This window comes from Necator americanus, chromosome V (genome assembly GCF_031761385.1).
Source record: "Necator americanus strain Aroian chromosome V, whole genome shotgun sequence".
Taxonomy (NCBI): domain Eukaryota; kingdom Metazoa; phylum Nematoda; class Chromadorea; order Rhabditida; family Ancylostomatidae; genus Necator; species Necator americanus.
In genome coordinates, this window is record NC_087375.1 from 12,619,735 (window position 1) to 12,636,514 (window position 16,780).

At 40.8% G+C, this 16,780-nt stretch overlaps 2 protein-coding genes across 4 annotated transcripts; one reads left to right on the forward strand and one right to left on the reverse strand.

Annotated features, from left to right (window-relative positions):
• Positions 1 to 886: 886 nt before the first annotated feature.
• On the forward strand, positions 887 to 7,974 carry RB195_013669 (uncharacterized protein; the record flags this gene model as incomplete). Of its 2 annotated transcripts, XM_064203601.1 has the most annotated exons (19): positions 887 to 903; positions 962 to 1,037; positions 2,475 to 2,620; positions 2,711 to 2,876; positions 2,933 to 3,169; positions 3,266 to 3,355; positions 3,754 to 3,849; positions 3,903 to 3,984; positions 4,050 to 4,164; positions 4,496 to 4,617; positions 4,734 to 4,816; positions 5,050 to 5,157; positions 5,234 to 5,407; positions 5,467 to 5,631; positions 5,691 to 5,825; positions 5,886 to 6,074; positions 6,345 to 6,447; positions 6,502 to 6,578; positions 7,897 to 7,974. In XM_064203601.1, the coding sequence occupies 19 exons, from the start codon at positions 887 to 889 to the stop codon at positions 7,972 to 7,974; spliced, it is 2,259 nt and encodes a 752-aa protein (XP_064059481.1). The 2 variants fall into 2 exon arrangements, with proteins under 2 accessions (XP_064059481.1, XP_064059482.1); XM_064203600.1 differs by lacking the exon at positions 887 to 903 and having other exon boundaries at positions 963 to 1,037.
• A 457-nt stretch (positions 7,975 to 8,431) lies between these two features.
• On the reverse strand, positions 8,432 to 15,851 carry RB195_013670 (uncharacterized protein; the record flags this gene model as incomplete). Of its 2 annotated transcripts, XM_064203603.1 has the most annotated exons (12): positions 8,432 to 8,454; positions 9,526 to 9,596; positions 9,817 to 9,825; positions 9,916 to 9,948; positions 10,005 to 10,085; positions 10,238 to 10,277; positions 10,342 to 10,369; positions 10,554 to 10,619; positions 13,795 to 13,825; positions 15,484 to 15,618; positions 15,688 to 15,736; positions 15,785 to 15,851. In XM_064203603.1, 12 exons carry the CDS (start codon positions 15,849 to 15,851, stop codon positions 8,432 to 8,434), a joined length of 633 nt encoding a protein of 210 aa, XP_064059483.1. The 2 variants fall into 2 exon arrangements, with proteins under 2 accessions (XP_064059483.1, XP_064059484.1); XM_064203602.1 differs by lacking the exons at positions 15,484 to 15,618; positions 15,688 to 15,736; positions 15,785 to 15,851 and adding an exon at positions 9,750 to 9,766 and having other exon boundaries at positions 9,817 to 9,948; positions 10,238 to 10,369; positions 13,795 to 13,872.
• Positions 15,852 to 16,780: the final 929 nt, after the last annotated feature.

The following is a 16,780-nucleotide window of genomic DNA, read 5'->3' on the forward strand; positions in this document are numbered from 1 at the left end:
CAAGCTACTACTGAAGACCTTAAAAATTTTAGAGATCTTAAAATTCTTCTTATTATTTGGCTTCCCCTACACCATACAACGGTTACCTTTCCTAATCATCCACGCTTCCTAAGAAAAGAAAAGGTATCATACTGTCTTTCTTCTATCTGTAGCAAAAAAAGCAAGGGTTGAGAAAGTCCATCCGTACTGTAAAAGAACAAATTTCATGTCTTTTCCTTTCTTTTTTCCGTCCTCATTTACGCTGAGGTTGTTATGCCCCACGAGAATTTCGTTCATTAATAAAATCTCCCTGATTCTTAATCAGCAGGATGTTGCACATGTTGACGTTGTCGCATTGAGCTGAAAATAACCAGAATGGAGTAAACTCGAAGGCATCCGCCTCCCACTCTGCGTGTATTCCACAACGTGTCCGCCCTCGTTTCTCTACCGGACGGACTTTGCCCTGCTAATGGCGGTAACCGGGTTGTTCTTAAATCACTACGCAAGTTCTCCGCCTCTGTTTTGTAGACGTCGAGAGATGCGATGGTGTTGATCACTTGTAGACCATTTTTCATTTTCTCATGCCACTTATAGCTAATTCTCTGCAAAATTATGGAACTATTGGGAACACAGGGTCTCTTATACCATCCACGAGTGTACGAAAAGTTCAAAATCATGGGAAGAAGTAGGAATTTTTTTCTGATGATGTAAGGCACAAAAGATACGAATGCATGTGCTCAACGTAATTTTTATTAAGACCCAGCACTAATGGCTGGCATACAACTATATCTACGGAAGAATTTCGGAGACTTCCTGAGATATTTTGATTTAGTTACCAGTTACCAACTAAAAGTCTCATATTCGCGATCACAACTATCCAAAAGTATCTTTTTCTGCTTTTTCTCGAATGGATCCAGAATATCGGTTTGAATGAAGTCGTTCTTAAAACAGTTCCAAGAAATGTTTTTATTGTTGCTTTTAGGATGGCGAACGGAAAAGTCCCATCCGAAGGACATAATCTACTTAAGAAGTACACACGAACAGCGCATCAAATCAAAGTAAGGCTTTCACTTTCACAAATTTTTGGTCCTTGAAGTAGCTCTTAGACGTAGATTACTAGTAAAAGGTTAAGTTCAGCATGGAATATGGGCATGAAAAATATTTTGTTTACAAAATATCCAAAGTCTCACAAATGTTGCTTATTTCCTAAGATTTTTAGAACTTTTCTGCACTTCTGAGACAAACTTTCGCTGTCATTTTAGGAGAGATCTGCTTCCTTCATTTTTTTTGCGTTGGCCCATCACTCCCAGAATTAATTTTCCCAATATTGTCCATATTGAAGGGCTCTTGTATAACTTGTTTTCTCAACAAAATTCCGCCAAAAAACAGTTTTTCCATAATTTCGCTATTTTAATGGAAAAACATGTTTTCGAGGGCGGAGCTAGCGATAGCAGAAGAAAACAATTCGCTGTGTTTTTGCAATTCCAGCATAGAATCGATCACTAACACACACACACACTCATTGCTAATGCATAAACAGAAAACATAGTAGTAGGGGTGCAGCGATGTGTGCAAGAGGAGAGGATTCCGATGAGGAAGATGAGATGGACGTCTTATACTACGCTTGGAGAAATGAGTCTTCACAAAAAACATTTAAAGGGTTATTCTTTTGAATTCGCTGATAATATGCGATTACTAAGGGAAACATTAGCATACTGTTCTCAGTTGGTCTCTTTTTCCTCAACTCATCACAGCTTGTTTCACTCGCAAAATTATAAATGTTCATCTAATACTCCATGGAACTTTTGCTTGATTCTTGGGAAATTAACTAACTCCATTAATTCTTAATTCTTGTAAAGGAAGCACTTATAGTGTTCCCGTCATCGTCGTCGTCATCGAGTTCGTCTCGTGGCTATTGTACACAAGAATATTATAGCGCAGTGCAATTTCGAAAATACACAACATTTCATGTGACATGCATGCACATTCGTAGATTGTGGCTTGAGGAAGGAAATAGTGATGAGTTAGATGAAAATTTCATTTCATATCGATTTCATCGACAATATTTTAGAGGGATCACACAAAAAAGTTCGTAAAAGTTTTTTCAAAACCAACATACTGAAACCAAAAGAAAATGTCTGAAGATTGAAAGAAAAACCTCTCATAGGCACTAACCCTCCATCGGAGCGGTGTAGCGCAGACGGTTAGAGGTTCCGCTGTTGTTGCACGAACTATCGAAAGTTCGAATCCGCGCTAGTGCCAACTAAGCCTTTCATCCTTTCGGGGTCTATAAATTGGTGCCAGACGTGTTTGGGAGGATAAAAACATTGACATTGGGATTGATCAACACCGTGCATTTTATCCTTTATTCCTTCACCTTCCATGTTGGAATCATAGAGGTTGCATAAGTATTAATCTCTTAAAAACTTGAAAATATCGATTCGAGTTAGGCAACTATATTCTGCAGTAAGTTTTCACTGAAATACATATTCCAGTATTTTGTGACCGATTCCGCGTTTCCTTTTCTACCGCATGAGTTGATCTACTCGATTGTTTTCTTCTCATTGTTCAACGTATTCGAGTTCTCTGCTTTCATCGCCATTTCAAAGACATTTGAGAATCTCGCACACCTGGTGTTAAGGTAAATTTTTGCTGACTTATGCCCCTTTTGATAGTTGCTATATCAAATTAGACAACTCTAATTCAAACCCTAAAATTCCTCTGATTCTAGCCCTTGCTTTCTTCTCCATTTGACATGTGTGTCATTGACATCCACGCTGTTCACTATTGCTCTTGTGCTAGTTGTCCGACTGACAATCACTATGATACTTTATTATCATGGATGGTTATATGAAACTGTTGGAAAACCGCCGAGTCTTTCAACAAAGCTTTTCATGGTCAGTCTTCTGCCAATTTATAAAGTAACTTCTCTCAATGTATGCACTCTTCTTAGATAACGATGAAAGTACTCTCCGCTAGGGCTCGCTTCTTTTCGTTCCAAGACCTTCTACCATGGATGATGCCTCCTGCAGTACACAATACTGTCAAGCAATACCTGGATACTGTACGACCGCTGCTGAGCGATGAGCAGTTCGCTGTTGTCAAAGATCAAGCAGATGAGTTCCAAAAATCCGTTGCAAACGAGATACAACGGAAACTCTGGATGAAATGGCTTATTTCTAGAAATTATGTGAGTTGTTTGTTGCCGATCCAAGAAACTTAGGATGTGTTTTTCTCATTTGTTCATGAATTTGGCAATCCAATCACACTGCCTTCATTGTTGTAGGTTTCTGATTGGTGGAAAGAAGTCGTCTACATGCGTCATCGCAATTCACTAATTTATACAAACGTCGCTTGTGCAGATGTGATCTACCAAGTAAATTTAATTGGTCTTAAAGGCATCATCCCACGAATCTGAGGTGATGCAGATTTCAGGTGGAGTATTCGTATACGGGATGGGAGACTATGGAGAGGGGGGTGATTCCGTCCATTTCTTCGTAATTGCCGTAAAAACGGCCCTGAAGATGCGGCGCCGCACGAGGCTGGCGCGCTCCAGTCGAACTCCCTGTAGAAAATAGTGCGCCAAAACGCCTGAAGCCGCATTTTCCGGGCCATTTTTTACGGCAATTAGGAAGAAACGGACGGAATCATCCCCATCTCCGCAGTCTCCCATCCCGTATACGAATACTCCACCTGAAATCCGTACCACCTCAGATTCGTGGAGTGATGCCTTTAAAATTGCTGATTGGTTTTCCTATTCCTTAAAATCTTCAGAAAACAACCACCAACCAGGCTGCTCGAGCTGCGTACGTAACCCTAAATCGACAGCATTTCTGCAGAGATATTTTTGTGAAGAACACCATGAAGCCGGTAACTATAGGAAGACAGAAGATCTCTAACCAAAATCGATCGATTGCATTTAGATCTCTTTGGGTATTATACCGATGTGTGCGACACAGTACTCGGACTATCACCGATCGCTTAGGGTCCCTCGAGAAACAAGTGGTGAGAAGGCTAGAAAACTGGTAGTTTATCGTGGTCCTAGACGGAGCATGGGCTTGTGTTTATAGATGTAATGATCCGCTTACCCGATGCTCGTCATATAGCCGTTTACTCCAAAGGGTGTTGGTACAAGGTGAACATATTTCATGGAAAAAGGATGCTGCGACCAGTTGAGCTGCAGAGGTGAAAAATAGATGGAGAAATTTATTTGAAAAACGTTGGTACTTGAAGCTCTCCTTTTTCGTTTTTGCATTCGTAGCACGTCTTCCAAATCAACTTCACGTCAATTTTCCCTAATTCCTAAAAAAAAACTCTAGTTCAGGCGTCTTTGGTCCACTCCTGATTTGCGAAACAACTAATTATCGGTTGTAACTTTCAAATTTAATTAAATCATTTAGATTTTTCGATTTTAAGGATATCGTATTTCCCGTTGCTTCATTTAGTGTTTCTCAAAATAAAAAAGTTGCAAAATTAACGATAACGTTGCTTGGATCACATAAAGTACTTTCTATAGGTCCTTACAACAAATCCTGGATCTCAACGATACACCACAAAAAGGAGAGGAACACTTAGCGGCACTCACAGCTGGCCCTAGAGATCTTTGGGCCAAAATTCGAAACAATAAGTTCTCGGAAGGTGGGAGACTGTAGAGACACTTTCGATACGGATGTATGGGAGCCTGAACGAAATTGTAGAAGCCACAGTTATGATGAAGTCTTATATAGAACCCCCTATGACCCTTTCATTTTCAGGAATAAACAAAGAGTCGCTGTCGTTCATTGAGAATGCCTTGGAAATTGTCTTCTTAGACGACGGAGAAACTGGTTATGACGAGGTGGGAGAAGTTTGGTCAGGAATTTTGGTTTGGACACTGCTGGGCATGGCAATCCCTGTACATTCTCATATTCCTGCACCTTTCATTTAGTGAGGAGTGTATTTGAAGAAATGAGTTCACTTAAATGGATCGCGACTAGGGCTTTCTAGGTTCTCCATCAAGCGATGCATTGAATCCTTCGCGCAAACCATATAGAAAATCTTTCTTGTCATAAACAGTACCGATGATTTCAGAATGATCCCGCTTACTACGATAGAGAATATGAACTCGCACTCACTGGCGACGGCTACAAACTATGGTGCGACAAACCAAGCGTTTATAGTTTCACAAAAAACGGAAGGGTGGGTGGTTTCTCTACGCATGAAATAACATTGAATCCGGAAAACAGTTGATATTTTGCGAGTGGTGTGTTTATAGTTCATTTCCAATGCTGAGCACTCCGTCGTCGATGCGATGATTTACGTCCACGTTCGTGAATATCTCAAGTATCACGAGGCTTTTGATAAACCTTACGGACCGGATGGAAATTGTATCGGCGAAATTCAGGTGGTCCCGAAGCCGGAACGATTGCGTTGGCAATTGGATTCCGAGGTGAAAAACACATGTTTTTAAATCTAACCAAAAAGGATCCAGTTTGCTAGATACTTCAGACGCTGGACGCAATCACTGAGGCTTACTCTGTCTCCAAACAAATCGCCGACGATTTCGAAAATGGGCACTGTGTGTTCACCGAGTATGGGAAGGATTTCATGAAGACGATTGGCGTTTCACCCGATGCTTTCATCCAAATGGCAATGCAACTAGCATACTACAAGGTAAGAACAATGTTTACTTCCTCGTACCGGCTTTTCGGCTGTATGATAGATTTTTATAGGATCAGGAAAAATTCGAGCTTACTTATGAGCCTGCGGTTATGCGCCTATACCGTGACGGAAGAACGGAAACTGTAAGATCATGCAGTATGGAGTCATGCGATTTCGTCCGATCAATGATTGACGAAAATGAAAGTGTAGGAGAACGTGGCCACTACTTTTTCTTACTGTTCTGCTTCCATTCGTTAAATTTGCAGGATCAGAAAAGGATGCTGCTTCTAAGAAAAGCCTGTGATCGTCATCAAGCCTACTACCGTAACGCAATGGCTGGGCATGGTGTCGATAGACATTTGTTCGCGATGTATGTGGTATCGAAATACTACGGGATGTCATCACCGTTCTTAGACAGTGTGTTTGGCATGAATTATGCTCTGTCGACCAGTCAGGTGAGCACTTTTGCCACTTTTGTCACTAGACAACGAAATGAGCTGTCCCCAACTTCGTCCTGTTCGGATTTCATGGAATCCAGAATTCGCTATATAGAATACGGAATAGAGAGACCCAAGTGAAAGTTAGAAGAAAGATAAAGGTTAGCAACTTGGAAAATATGGTCAATCCCACTAAATCGATAAATATTGCCCTCACTCGGAACACTAACGAAACTCCATCCCCATTATATTTTTAGGGTTCTGAATCCTAATTACGTACTTTTCCAGACACCACAACATCAAATGAGCGAATTCACAAAAGCCCTTAACAAAGAGCGTGATCTATTCTGGCCGGCTGGTGGTTTCAACTGCCCGGAAGGATCAAACTATGGCAAGGATACTGTTTTATGTGATACTTTGAGCACATTATGTTTTGAGTTTTCAGGAGTTTGCTACACTCTCGGCGCTACAGGAGATCTTCTGAGTTTTCATGTAACATCATGGAGATCACTTGAACACACGGTCAGTTATTGGCGATAGAGAGACAGACATTGATAACCTCCTTCTTCCCACATCTGACTCTGCTTCGACGATACATTCCTTTATACGAAAGTCCGAAATATTATATTTGGCAATAGGTGGAGCTTATTATCTGGGATTTCTTTCCTGCTAGGCTTTTACACTTCTTCTTTTCGTGGACTTAACAATAAGCATGATCTCAGCCGATCTCGGTCATTGTGCACAACAATTTAGAGCCACCTAAAAATATTTTTCTGCGAAGATAATGTGTTGCTAAAGGTATGAACTAACAGCGCCGTTCATCGCAAGATCTTATTCTCTATCAGTCGCAGAAAGTGGATTTCTGCTCAATATCCAGCTATTGCTGTAACTCCAATATCTCATTACGGAAGTTAGTAAAAAGCACACTGCGTACTCTAAACACAAACAGAATCTATTCAATTTCGAAGAAAAGTGCTCTGCTTAGTCCTCATTAGCATAGATGAACATTAGTTCTGTTCAGGAATGTCGCTTTGAAGAGCCGCCTACAAATATTTTTCTGCGAAGATAATGTGTTAAAAATTGTAATATCGATCTACTTGGTATAGTTCCCGTGACAAGGCGCACACAATGCACGGGTGCAGTCGAGTCAAAACGACGTGAAGGTCGGTGAAGTTACGTAAGCAGCTGCACTGGAAGCGATGCGGTGGAGACAGTTTCTGGAATCGAGATGAGACCATCGGGAACTGCAGCGATGGGTAGTGCTAAAAAGGGCCCCAGCTCGATACTCTATCGCCTCGCCTCAAGCGCAGCCGCTTACGCAATCGCGCCTACTTCATTTCGTTTTGACCCTACTATGCATATTGACAAGTTTGATATAATATATAGCAGATATGGCATAGATAACCACATGAGCAAGGGGCATTCCTTGTAGTCTTTTTTAAACCGACTGTTCCAAATCGAATACCTCTGTGGTGACTGCGTGCATGAAGTGCTCGCCACAGACTACTGAAAGAAATCACTCCACAAAACACGAATGCAACATACTTACTGTGACTATCACTACTATCACTACGTTATCATTACTATTACTTGAACGAAAACTCCTTTTATTTTGCACTTAATTTGAATATAAGAAGGACTATTGCCAATATTCGACTGTCTTTGAATCTCAGCAAGTTGAAACGTAGTTTTTAATTGATTTTCTTGAGCTGTAACCAAGATTGGTATTGATTGTCTTTATTAAAGAACGACTAACGTTTCGGCGTTATCGCCTTCGTCCGAAGAGGCTGGAAGAATAAGAAGGACTATTTGTCAAAAATAATGAAATTTCGTACTACAGGATGCCCGTCGCTTTCGAAACACCATAATCGAATCACTGCGAGAAATGAGAAGAATGGCTGAGAACGCATCGAGCTGAAGTTGAATCTTCTCTACCTCCACATACTCCTGTACATATTTCTCTTATTTGTAAAAAAAAAAAAACATTTCCTTACGTTCTCCAAGGTATCAATTTTATTGGAATACACGTATTACTGTGATAGGAGCTTAGATATATGTAGTTTATTCCAATCTTCTCCAGTTTGAAGAGGCGAAAGTGTTGCGACAAATACGACAAAACAACAGGTGTCGAGACGAATTTTAAAAAAAAATCTTGCCGATTGAGCTGATTTCAAACGAAGTTAGTTTTAGCAAACGTAGACTGCTAAAGAGTCCCTCCAAGCGAAAGATGATTGAAATGATCTATATATAGTGAGCAAATGTGTAAATTTCATGTGATCTTGCTATACATTTATGTATTTGAACTGCATATAATATTTCGAAGTTAATCAATATTCATTGACTTGTATCAATTTCGTTCTATTTGGAATACATTCTTAGAATAAGTGGAAGAGAATACCTGAAATCAGAAGACCACCATAGAAGAAAATTTAAAAGGAACAGAAGTTTTCAATCATAAAAAGTTCCAATTATCTCTTCGGAAACTACAGAATTCTGAAGGACTCAGATGTTTCACGGACGGATAGCACTACTCACTACATGGCCTAGGGAAGGTCCGCAACAGTCCGCTATGATCTGACTCTGCTTAGCATTCTCCCGGAATAATGGTGCAGCAAAAGTGCTTATCTGAAGCTGTTATGGTCCGTTAGATCCCTTTACGCTGTGCTATTGTGATCCACAAGGCGGAGAATGCAACGCAGTCATATTTGAGTGAAAATGACCTGAAGCCCTGTGCAGTTGCACAAGCAGCATGGTCAGCTTCTCTCGGTCGGACCGAGGTGGCACTGTTGCGACCTTCAGTAAGAACTCGATCTCAACCGCCAGCTCTACTGTAACGCTTCGAACACAGCCTGTTACGCAACTGGGCCGATTATAGCAGCCAAGGATCATTTCAAGGATTTGCTCTGGATGTAGTTAGCATGGAGGTTCGTCTCATTATTTGCTTTATTTTTTCTCAGTGTTTAATCATTTCTCGTGAAGAGATTCAACGGCAAAGTTTCATGTGCAGCCACAAACTGTTACAGTCGTCCGCACTTGCAGCTGTCACCATTACGTGCGTAGGGTTAAGTACGTTGACAAAGGCAGTGGATGCCCTATCCCTCCAAATCAATCGATGAGACGATCTTCGGCAACATATTCTGCGGGGACAATGCGTTTATTGCAACGCAAGGATCCAGTCCCTCTATCGCCCCAGTGGAACCCACATGAGGATCGTCGGGGAAGTGTAGGATCAGGCACCTATTAATATTTCTCAACTGCAATTCTTCAGCAAACTCTCTTGGTTAGTAGGAAATGTGGATACTACAATCAGTCTGAGACGTCAAAGTGCTGTCCGTAAAAGGATTTTTTCGCAACATGGCATAAAATTAATGGTACCTTCGGAAGTATTCCACATGCATATGGTTCGACTAGTTCTAGCATTTTTTCTTTGGAAAATAATAAATGTTATAGGAAAAGAAACGGGACATACCCATTTTGATGGTATACAACCGCTGTTCATCGAACAGACTGCACTTTGTCTTCTTTACGTTGCTGCACTTTCTGAAAAGAATATCAACTGAGTGACTGAGAGGAGAAATAACTTTTTGACGGATGTAAAACAGAGAGATTTCGAAAAAAGAAAGGTGGTCCATACATGCCTAAAAACCAATGATGTGCCCAATCTTCTATACATTGTTTTCAAGAATGGTTTACAGTACAACATTAACAAACTACAACAAAATAAAGTAGCGGATACAACTAATTTACAAGAATCACCTACCCTTTTCTCCTGAATTTTCACATTTCTCGCCTCGGAAATCCCATAGATAAAGTAAGAAAGAGAGAAAATCGTGGTCACAATAAGAAAATTAGAGAACACTCTCCATCGAAAGCGCCATCGTGACAGTGCGAGCTGAATTTCGAGCGGATGGCGTGATAGATGGATTCGACTCGATGCGAAAAACATACCCATTCAGGAGGAAGCTGGTTGCACACTTCGCTACGACAGCAGCAAAATCCAGTGCCCCAGCGACTGAAACCCATTCGTGTCTGGAAAGATTAGAGCGTCCAAAAGAGTCAACAACACTAAGACCATTTTCATCTCAACCAAAATTTCCGCTTTCCCCGAGGTTTTTCTGAGGACGAAGGCGCGACCGGTAGGGCCGTGACAGAACTCCTTCCTTTTCCAGAAAATGACTTACGTTCTGATTGTAGGAACAGGCGGTTTCGCGACTGGGGACTCTGAAGCAGAGTGAAATATGTCTCCAATGTTTCACTGAATCCAAGCAGCCCATAGTAAGCCAACCATCCTGTACTTGTGTGACGCAGGCACTCTATAAGTGTTAGAAACTTACAAGAACTGAAGACAACTATGACATTTGGAATCTGAGCAACAATGGGCTGAAATTCTGTAGCTAAGAAACAGATGAAAGTGAAAGTGGAGACATCGAGAAAGACGTTGGGAAACCATGAAGTTTTGTAGAAAACTCAAGTATTCAGCTTATAACGGCTACTCACATCGTTCTTGCAGTGCTCTAATCCCACCATTTCAGGCTTGGTAGTTTCTGCAGTCACTGTCTCGATCTGAAAAGTTAACTTTCCCCGCGAATTCCCTGATTTTAGCAGTTATAAGCAGAGTCAGGCGTGAAGCTGGTAAAAAAACCCTCCAGAAAATGACCCCGATAGAAGACTCTCCAGAAAACGACCCCCTCATATCGTTCTTCCTAATATGGGCGCTCTCAGCAATGAAAAATTAGTTAAAATAAACAGAATTAAAGACTGGACGTTTAGTAATAAATCAAAAATAATATAATATAACAAATATTATTAAATACCACTATAATGGATGTTAATATAAAGTGCTGCGAGTGAGAACAGCAGAGAAAACATTGTAAAACGATTTTCACACCACTTTCTTACTATTTCCTCACAATTCTAGACATCGTTAAAGAGAACGGTTGTGAGTTCGATCCTCGCCAGACTTTTTCCATTTTTTTTTTCAAAATGGAAAAACAACTAGTACCGAGGCAGCATTCTAAAAGCATTTTTCACTATTTTCTACTTCCTACACACAATCGTACTCATTGACAGTGATTATAAACAATGAATAGTTCGATTGCCGCTGGAATCTTGATTTTTGCTAGACTGGAAAAAATTACTGAGAAGAGCATTTCACCGGCAGTTTCTCTAAAATTGTATTTAGAGCACTGCCCACCGGATATATAGATGTTATTTAGAGGTTATTTCAGCGATTAGAACCAGGGTCTGTTCGGAAATTACTGCTTGACTGGACGGAATTTAGTAGCTTGAAATAAATATGAATAACAGACTACAGAAAAGGCAGAGGAAGACAAAGGTGGCTGCTCTCTGGAAAGGAAGATTTGCACTATGAAGGTGCTGAAATATCTTTTTCAAGGAACCTCTGGTTTTTTTGAAGGCTAATTGAGAGAAAGTTGAGAAATTTAGCATTTTTCTCAACTTTTTTCAACTAGCTTTCGGGAGAACAAAAACTGTTTGGAAGAGAGTAAAAATTTAGAGGATTTTGATTGAAAAAATCTTCCTTTACAACATACTTCAAAACAAATTTGTCTCTATTAACTACGAGCTGATTTACTGGACTTTGTTGGAAGTCGCGCAGATTTTGACACGTTGCCGAAAATCTGAGATTTCCCACTTTTTTCCGTTGCGAAATTACGGCAGCGCGGCTGAAAAATCCGATGCGATATTTTGATAGAGCATCAAAGAGAACTCTTAACTGCAAATCTTGGTCTCTGTAGATGTTATAGTTCTCTCAAAAGCCAATTGAGAGAAACTCAAAAATTTAAGGCAAAATTTAGAATTTTTCTCAAGTAGGTTTCAAAAAAAAAACTAGGGAAGCTAGAGAAACATCAACTTTGTAAAATTATAAAAGAAATCACTTTCTACAAATCGCAGCCAGCTATATTGGTTGAAATTTACTTTGAGCGTTTTTTTTTCAACTCATTGAGCCTACTTTGTGCTAATTTTATCTCTAGTTTTGCCTGTAGATGTCTTTTTTCCCTCAGTAACAGTATCGAAATCGTTTTTTCAAATGATAATAATAAACTCAGGGCGGGTGTAGTGTAGCGGTTAGAGGTTCCGCTTCCTGCACGATCGATTGGAGGTTCGAATCCGCCCTAGTGCTCACCAAGTCTTTCGTCCCTCCGGGGGTCGATAAATTTGGCTTGTCTGGGAGGATAAAAACGCTGACTTGGCACATCGGCTAGCCACCACAAGTGATTGTGTAGGCAAGTTACACGTTCGTGAACCTCAAACGGTTCTGAATTGAAGTGAACGTGGGGGCGCGCAACCCAAGCGGATTGATTAACGCCAAAAACTTTGACTTAACTTTAATAATAAATCCGTCACTGTCAGATGAGAAATGTGCTCTTTTAACTTTCGTACACTAAATGCAAAGATCCAATTTTTCTCGAGGATTGATTTCTGGTCGCTGCAATAAGAACAGCGAAACGTTACATTGCACCTTCTAATACTGGCGCTGTGCAATGCGCTTTTCCGTAAAGTATGTAATAAATTTCATTGGTTGTAACGAAGGAGTTCCGAAGCAATAATTGAACAATGAAAGAAATGAAGTTTGTCTCCTACGGCCTCTTAGTACTCAATACGAAGTTATCTCTGGCTAGTTCCATTTCTTGAAATAAAATAATAACACAGAAATTTGTAATGCTTAGATTTGATGGTTATGAAAGCATGCTAAATTCTTAAGAGGATCAAGGTTTTTATTTAGCCACGTGCAATTAAAACACTTTACTTTCTATTTCATTATTTTCACAACTTCTATTATATTTTTTATAATGCGATATATTTAATTCATTATTCGACGGTTTGTCCTCAAATTGATAACTGACTGTAGATATCAGATATTCACTCGTTTTGATTCCTCCTCTCATATTTTTTCTCAATATTTTTTAATTCTTGGCGAAATTTTCTTGACCAAGTCACTTGAGAGACACCACCCCACGAATCTGAGGGGTTGCGGATTTCAGGTGGAGTATTCGTATACGGGATCGTAGATTATGGAGATTGAGTGGGTGGTGGGTGATTCCGTCCATTTCTTGCTAATTGGCGTAAAAAACGGCCCTATAAGATGCGGCGTGAGCGCACGGCTGGCGCGCTCCAATCGAACTAAACTGTAAACTTGCAGAAAATAGCGCGCCGGAACGCTCGAAGCCGCGTCCTCCGGTCCATTTTTTACGGCAATTAGGAAGAAATGGACGGAATCTACCCCCTTCCTTAATCTACGATCCCGTATCCGAATACTCCACCTGAAATCCGTGTCACCTCAGATTCCTGGGGTGATGCCTTTAAGGCAAGATCGCGTTCGCACTCACGACCCCTCGTATTTATCCTAATTTCAATGCCCTTCTTTGTTTAGTATTTTCTCAAACTAAAGGATGGGCACGAACCAAAACATGTGGAATTACACCCACAAAATCTTTTAAAAAATTCCTCACGCCATCTATTTTTCTAACATTTCGCATCCCTTAATACATGTGTATTTAAAACCGACTATCCCCTCATCTCTTTCTCCTTGCTCTCTTCATTTTCTCTCCTTTTCTGTCAAGCTTTACGACCCCCCTCCTGCTCTGACTCCCTTCTTACGACCTTCATGTTGAGAAATTCTCAACGCACGCTTGATCCTGGTTATAAGTACTTAGCGAAGAGAACTACGAGAAGTAGCTACTAAGAAAGTATGACAAAACTGTCAGAAAAAGCTTACATAATTACACTTGAGAGAGCCCACGGTAGTGCTAAATATTAAGAGAAGACATGGAATAAAGTGTGCGGTAGGGATCATGAATGAAAGAAAATGAGACCTGCCCAGTGATAATAAGCAAGGAAAAGTTAACAAGAAAGCATGCGAAACCACAAAAAAAAGCATTTAATTGAACAATTCTGCGATTACTCGTACCAACTACAAAAAGAAATGTTGCAATTGTGGGCTTTCTCCGGCGTATACAAAAGAGCAACTGCGGCCAAAAGTGGCTCCTTGTTATATGATCCAACAAGGAGAGGACAGATGATAACATAAACACTACAATTCACTATATTCCGAGGCAGGAACAAGAAATGACTCAACATCAAGTATCCCATCACTCTGCCTGGGAAAGTGATAAAAGGTGCAGGATAAAGTTCCTGGCGTTAATCAATCCGCTTTGGATGCGCCCTCATGCTCACTTCAATTGACAATCGTTTGAGGTTTACGAACGTGTAACTGGCCTTACAATGACTTGCGGTGACTAGCCGATGTGTCAAGTCAGTGTTAAATTGTAAGACTACCAGACTTGTGTGGTACCAATTTATCGACATCGGAGGGATGAAAGGCTTGGTGAGCACTAGGGCGGATTCGAACCTCCGATCGAACGATAGCAGGAAGCGGAACCTCTAACCGCTACACTACACCCGCTCCGGGAAAATGATATTGATTCCAAATACTTTACAAGCAAATAGTTATATTATCGGCGCCGAAAACGTTGAAGAAAGCGAGCGTGGCGCGTTTTTTCTTTCTTCACAGCGTACGCCTTTTCTGTGCTAGGGACATTCCCTCCTCCACCTGCTCCTGCCTGATTGGAGGTAAGGATGGGTCAAAACGACATCAAGCACGGTGCAGTTGCGTAAGCGGATGCGCTCGAAGGGTCGCGGTGGGAATGGATGTGGAAGCACTGCAAACTGCAGCGACGAGTGGAGCTACTATGGGTTCCACTCGGTCCTAACACCCATGCTCCGCCGCACCGCTTCTAGCGCAGTCGCTTACACAACTGCATCGTACTTCATGTCGTTTTCACACCTATAGCAATAGTAGGTACAACACGAAAACAAATTTGAACTATTTAAAACATAATAAAACAATCCGATGCAACTAAAGATGCATCGTTTAACTTCTTTGCTCAAAAGAAAAACCTGCATTGGTTGGAAGTTACTGCACATTTTAAGGTTCTTGTAGCGAAAATTATCCTTCAACAGTTCTTGGCTTGCGAAGATGGGGTGATGAACTGTGGTTCTTCCTTCGGCTGGAAACAAAGATGCTTTCAAAGAAAAGTAACTTCAGTATAAACTTCAAGTATTGCGGCTGCAACTGGACGCTTTCTTGTTGACATTATAAACAAATTCCCGGCTAGAATTGTCTGGATTGCTCCTAACCATCAATCCGAACTGAAAACTGTCTGTACGATCGATCGGATGATCGAATTCGCCCTAGTGCTTAAACGCCTTTCATTCCTCCGAGGTCGATAAATTGGTACCAGACTTGTCTGGGAGGATAAAAACACTGAATTGACACATCAGCTAGCCACCGTCATTGTATATGCCAGATACACGTTTTTACAGATATACGTTTGGTAAAACTCAAACGATTCTGAATTGAAGTAAACGTGGTGGTGCATCCCAAGGGGATGCGTTCACGCCACACTCTTTATCCTTCATCCATTTTAAAAGGACATGAAACTCGGTGCACTGACGTAAGCGACTGGATCGAAGCGGCGGAGTGGAGATGACGTGAACTATCGCGAACTGCAACGATGATCGGCGTTGGCATGGATCCTTCCTAGAACCGAACCGCTTGCTCTACGGCACCGCTTCCAAGTGCTTATGCTCCATGTCGTTTTGACCCTACCACTCAAACGAACACTTGTACACTAAATCACTTGTCAGATTGCTCAAATCTCAAATGGAAAGATGTAGCGGACGTTACGGATCGTCAATGACTATACCTCCCTGGAAATCAAAAATCTTTAGTGAATGGCGCTCAAAAGTGTCAGAGACCAAATGCCAATTCATTGTGGTAAGGATCGATTCTGGATCCTATATTTCCGAAATTCGATCACCACAACCAGTACCATTGCAAGTAGAATGATTACGCCTTCACGTTCTTGCAATCCACAATATTATAGCTATTTCAACGAATCTTCATTTGTCATATGTAGTAGACAAGATTCCTACTTCGATGGACTGAGGATTTTCTGTCATCAATCGCGACAAGGGTTATTTTGAAAGGTTAAAATTTCGAAGTGAACGAAGAGAGCATACGGTTGGTTTCATATTGTACTTCCGTCCGACTCAGCCGTGAATATTCACAATCATATGAGTTTATGTCTATAGAAATATTCTAAATTTCCTTTCTAGTTGGGAATACAATGACGACTTCATTCTGTCCCTGATCAGAGCATGATAATCCTTCTGCGCTGTGTTGAATAAAAGTTGAGAACTTGTAATGATGACGAATTCTAGAGCAACCAATCTCTTCTCTTCAAAAACGGACTGGCGATTTGCACTATCCTTAAATTAACTTCTCACAAAGTGTAGCATTGATATTGAAAAGACGTAAACTTTTCTGAATATTTACAATGTATACATGAATTTTCGCGTGTTCGGCTGCCAGCAAGTTTCAAGAACTCTGCTGGCAGCCGCCTCAATAGCGGCAGCAAGTCTGAGTGTATATTCTAAACAAGGATAATTTTACAACTGCGATGGGACGAACAAACAACTCTGTTTTCTAGATATGATCACTCTGAGTTCCAAAAAAACGCTAAACAAGAACAATCTTTGGCGGTAAAACCAGGAACGACGTAACTGGAAAATCTTAAAGCAAAAGAGGGAAATTCAATCGTGCAAGAAACGTAGAACCCGTCATTATGATAGATAAACAAATCCTGACCGAGAATCTCTAAATTATATATGACCGCAACAACGCACGGAGCATACTAATA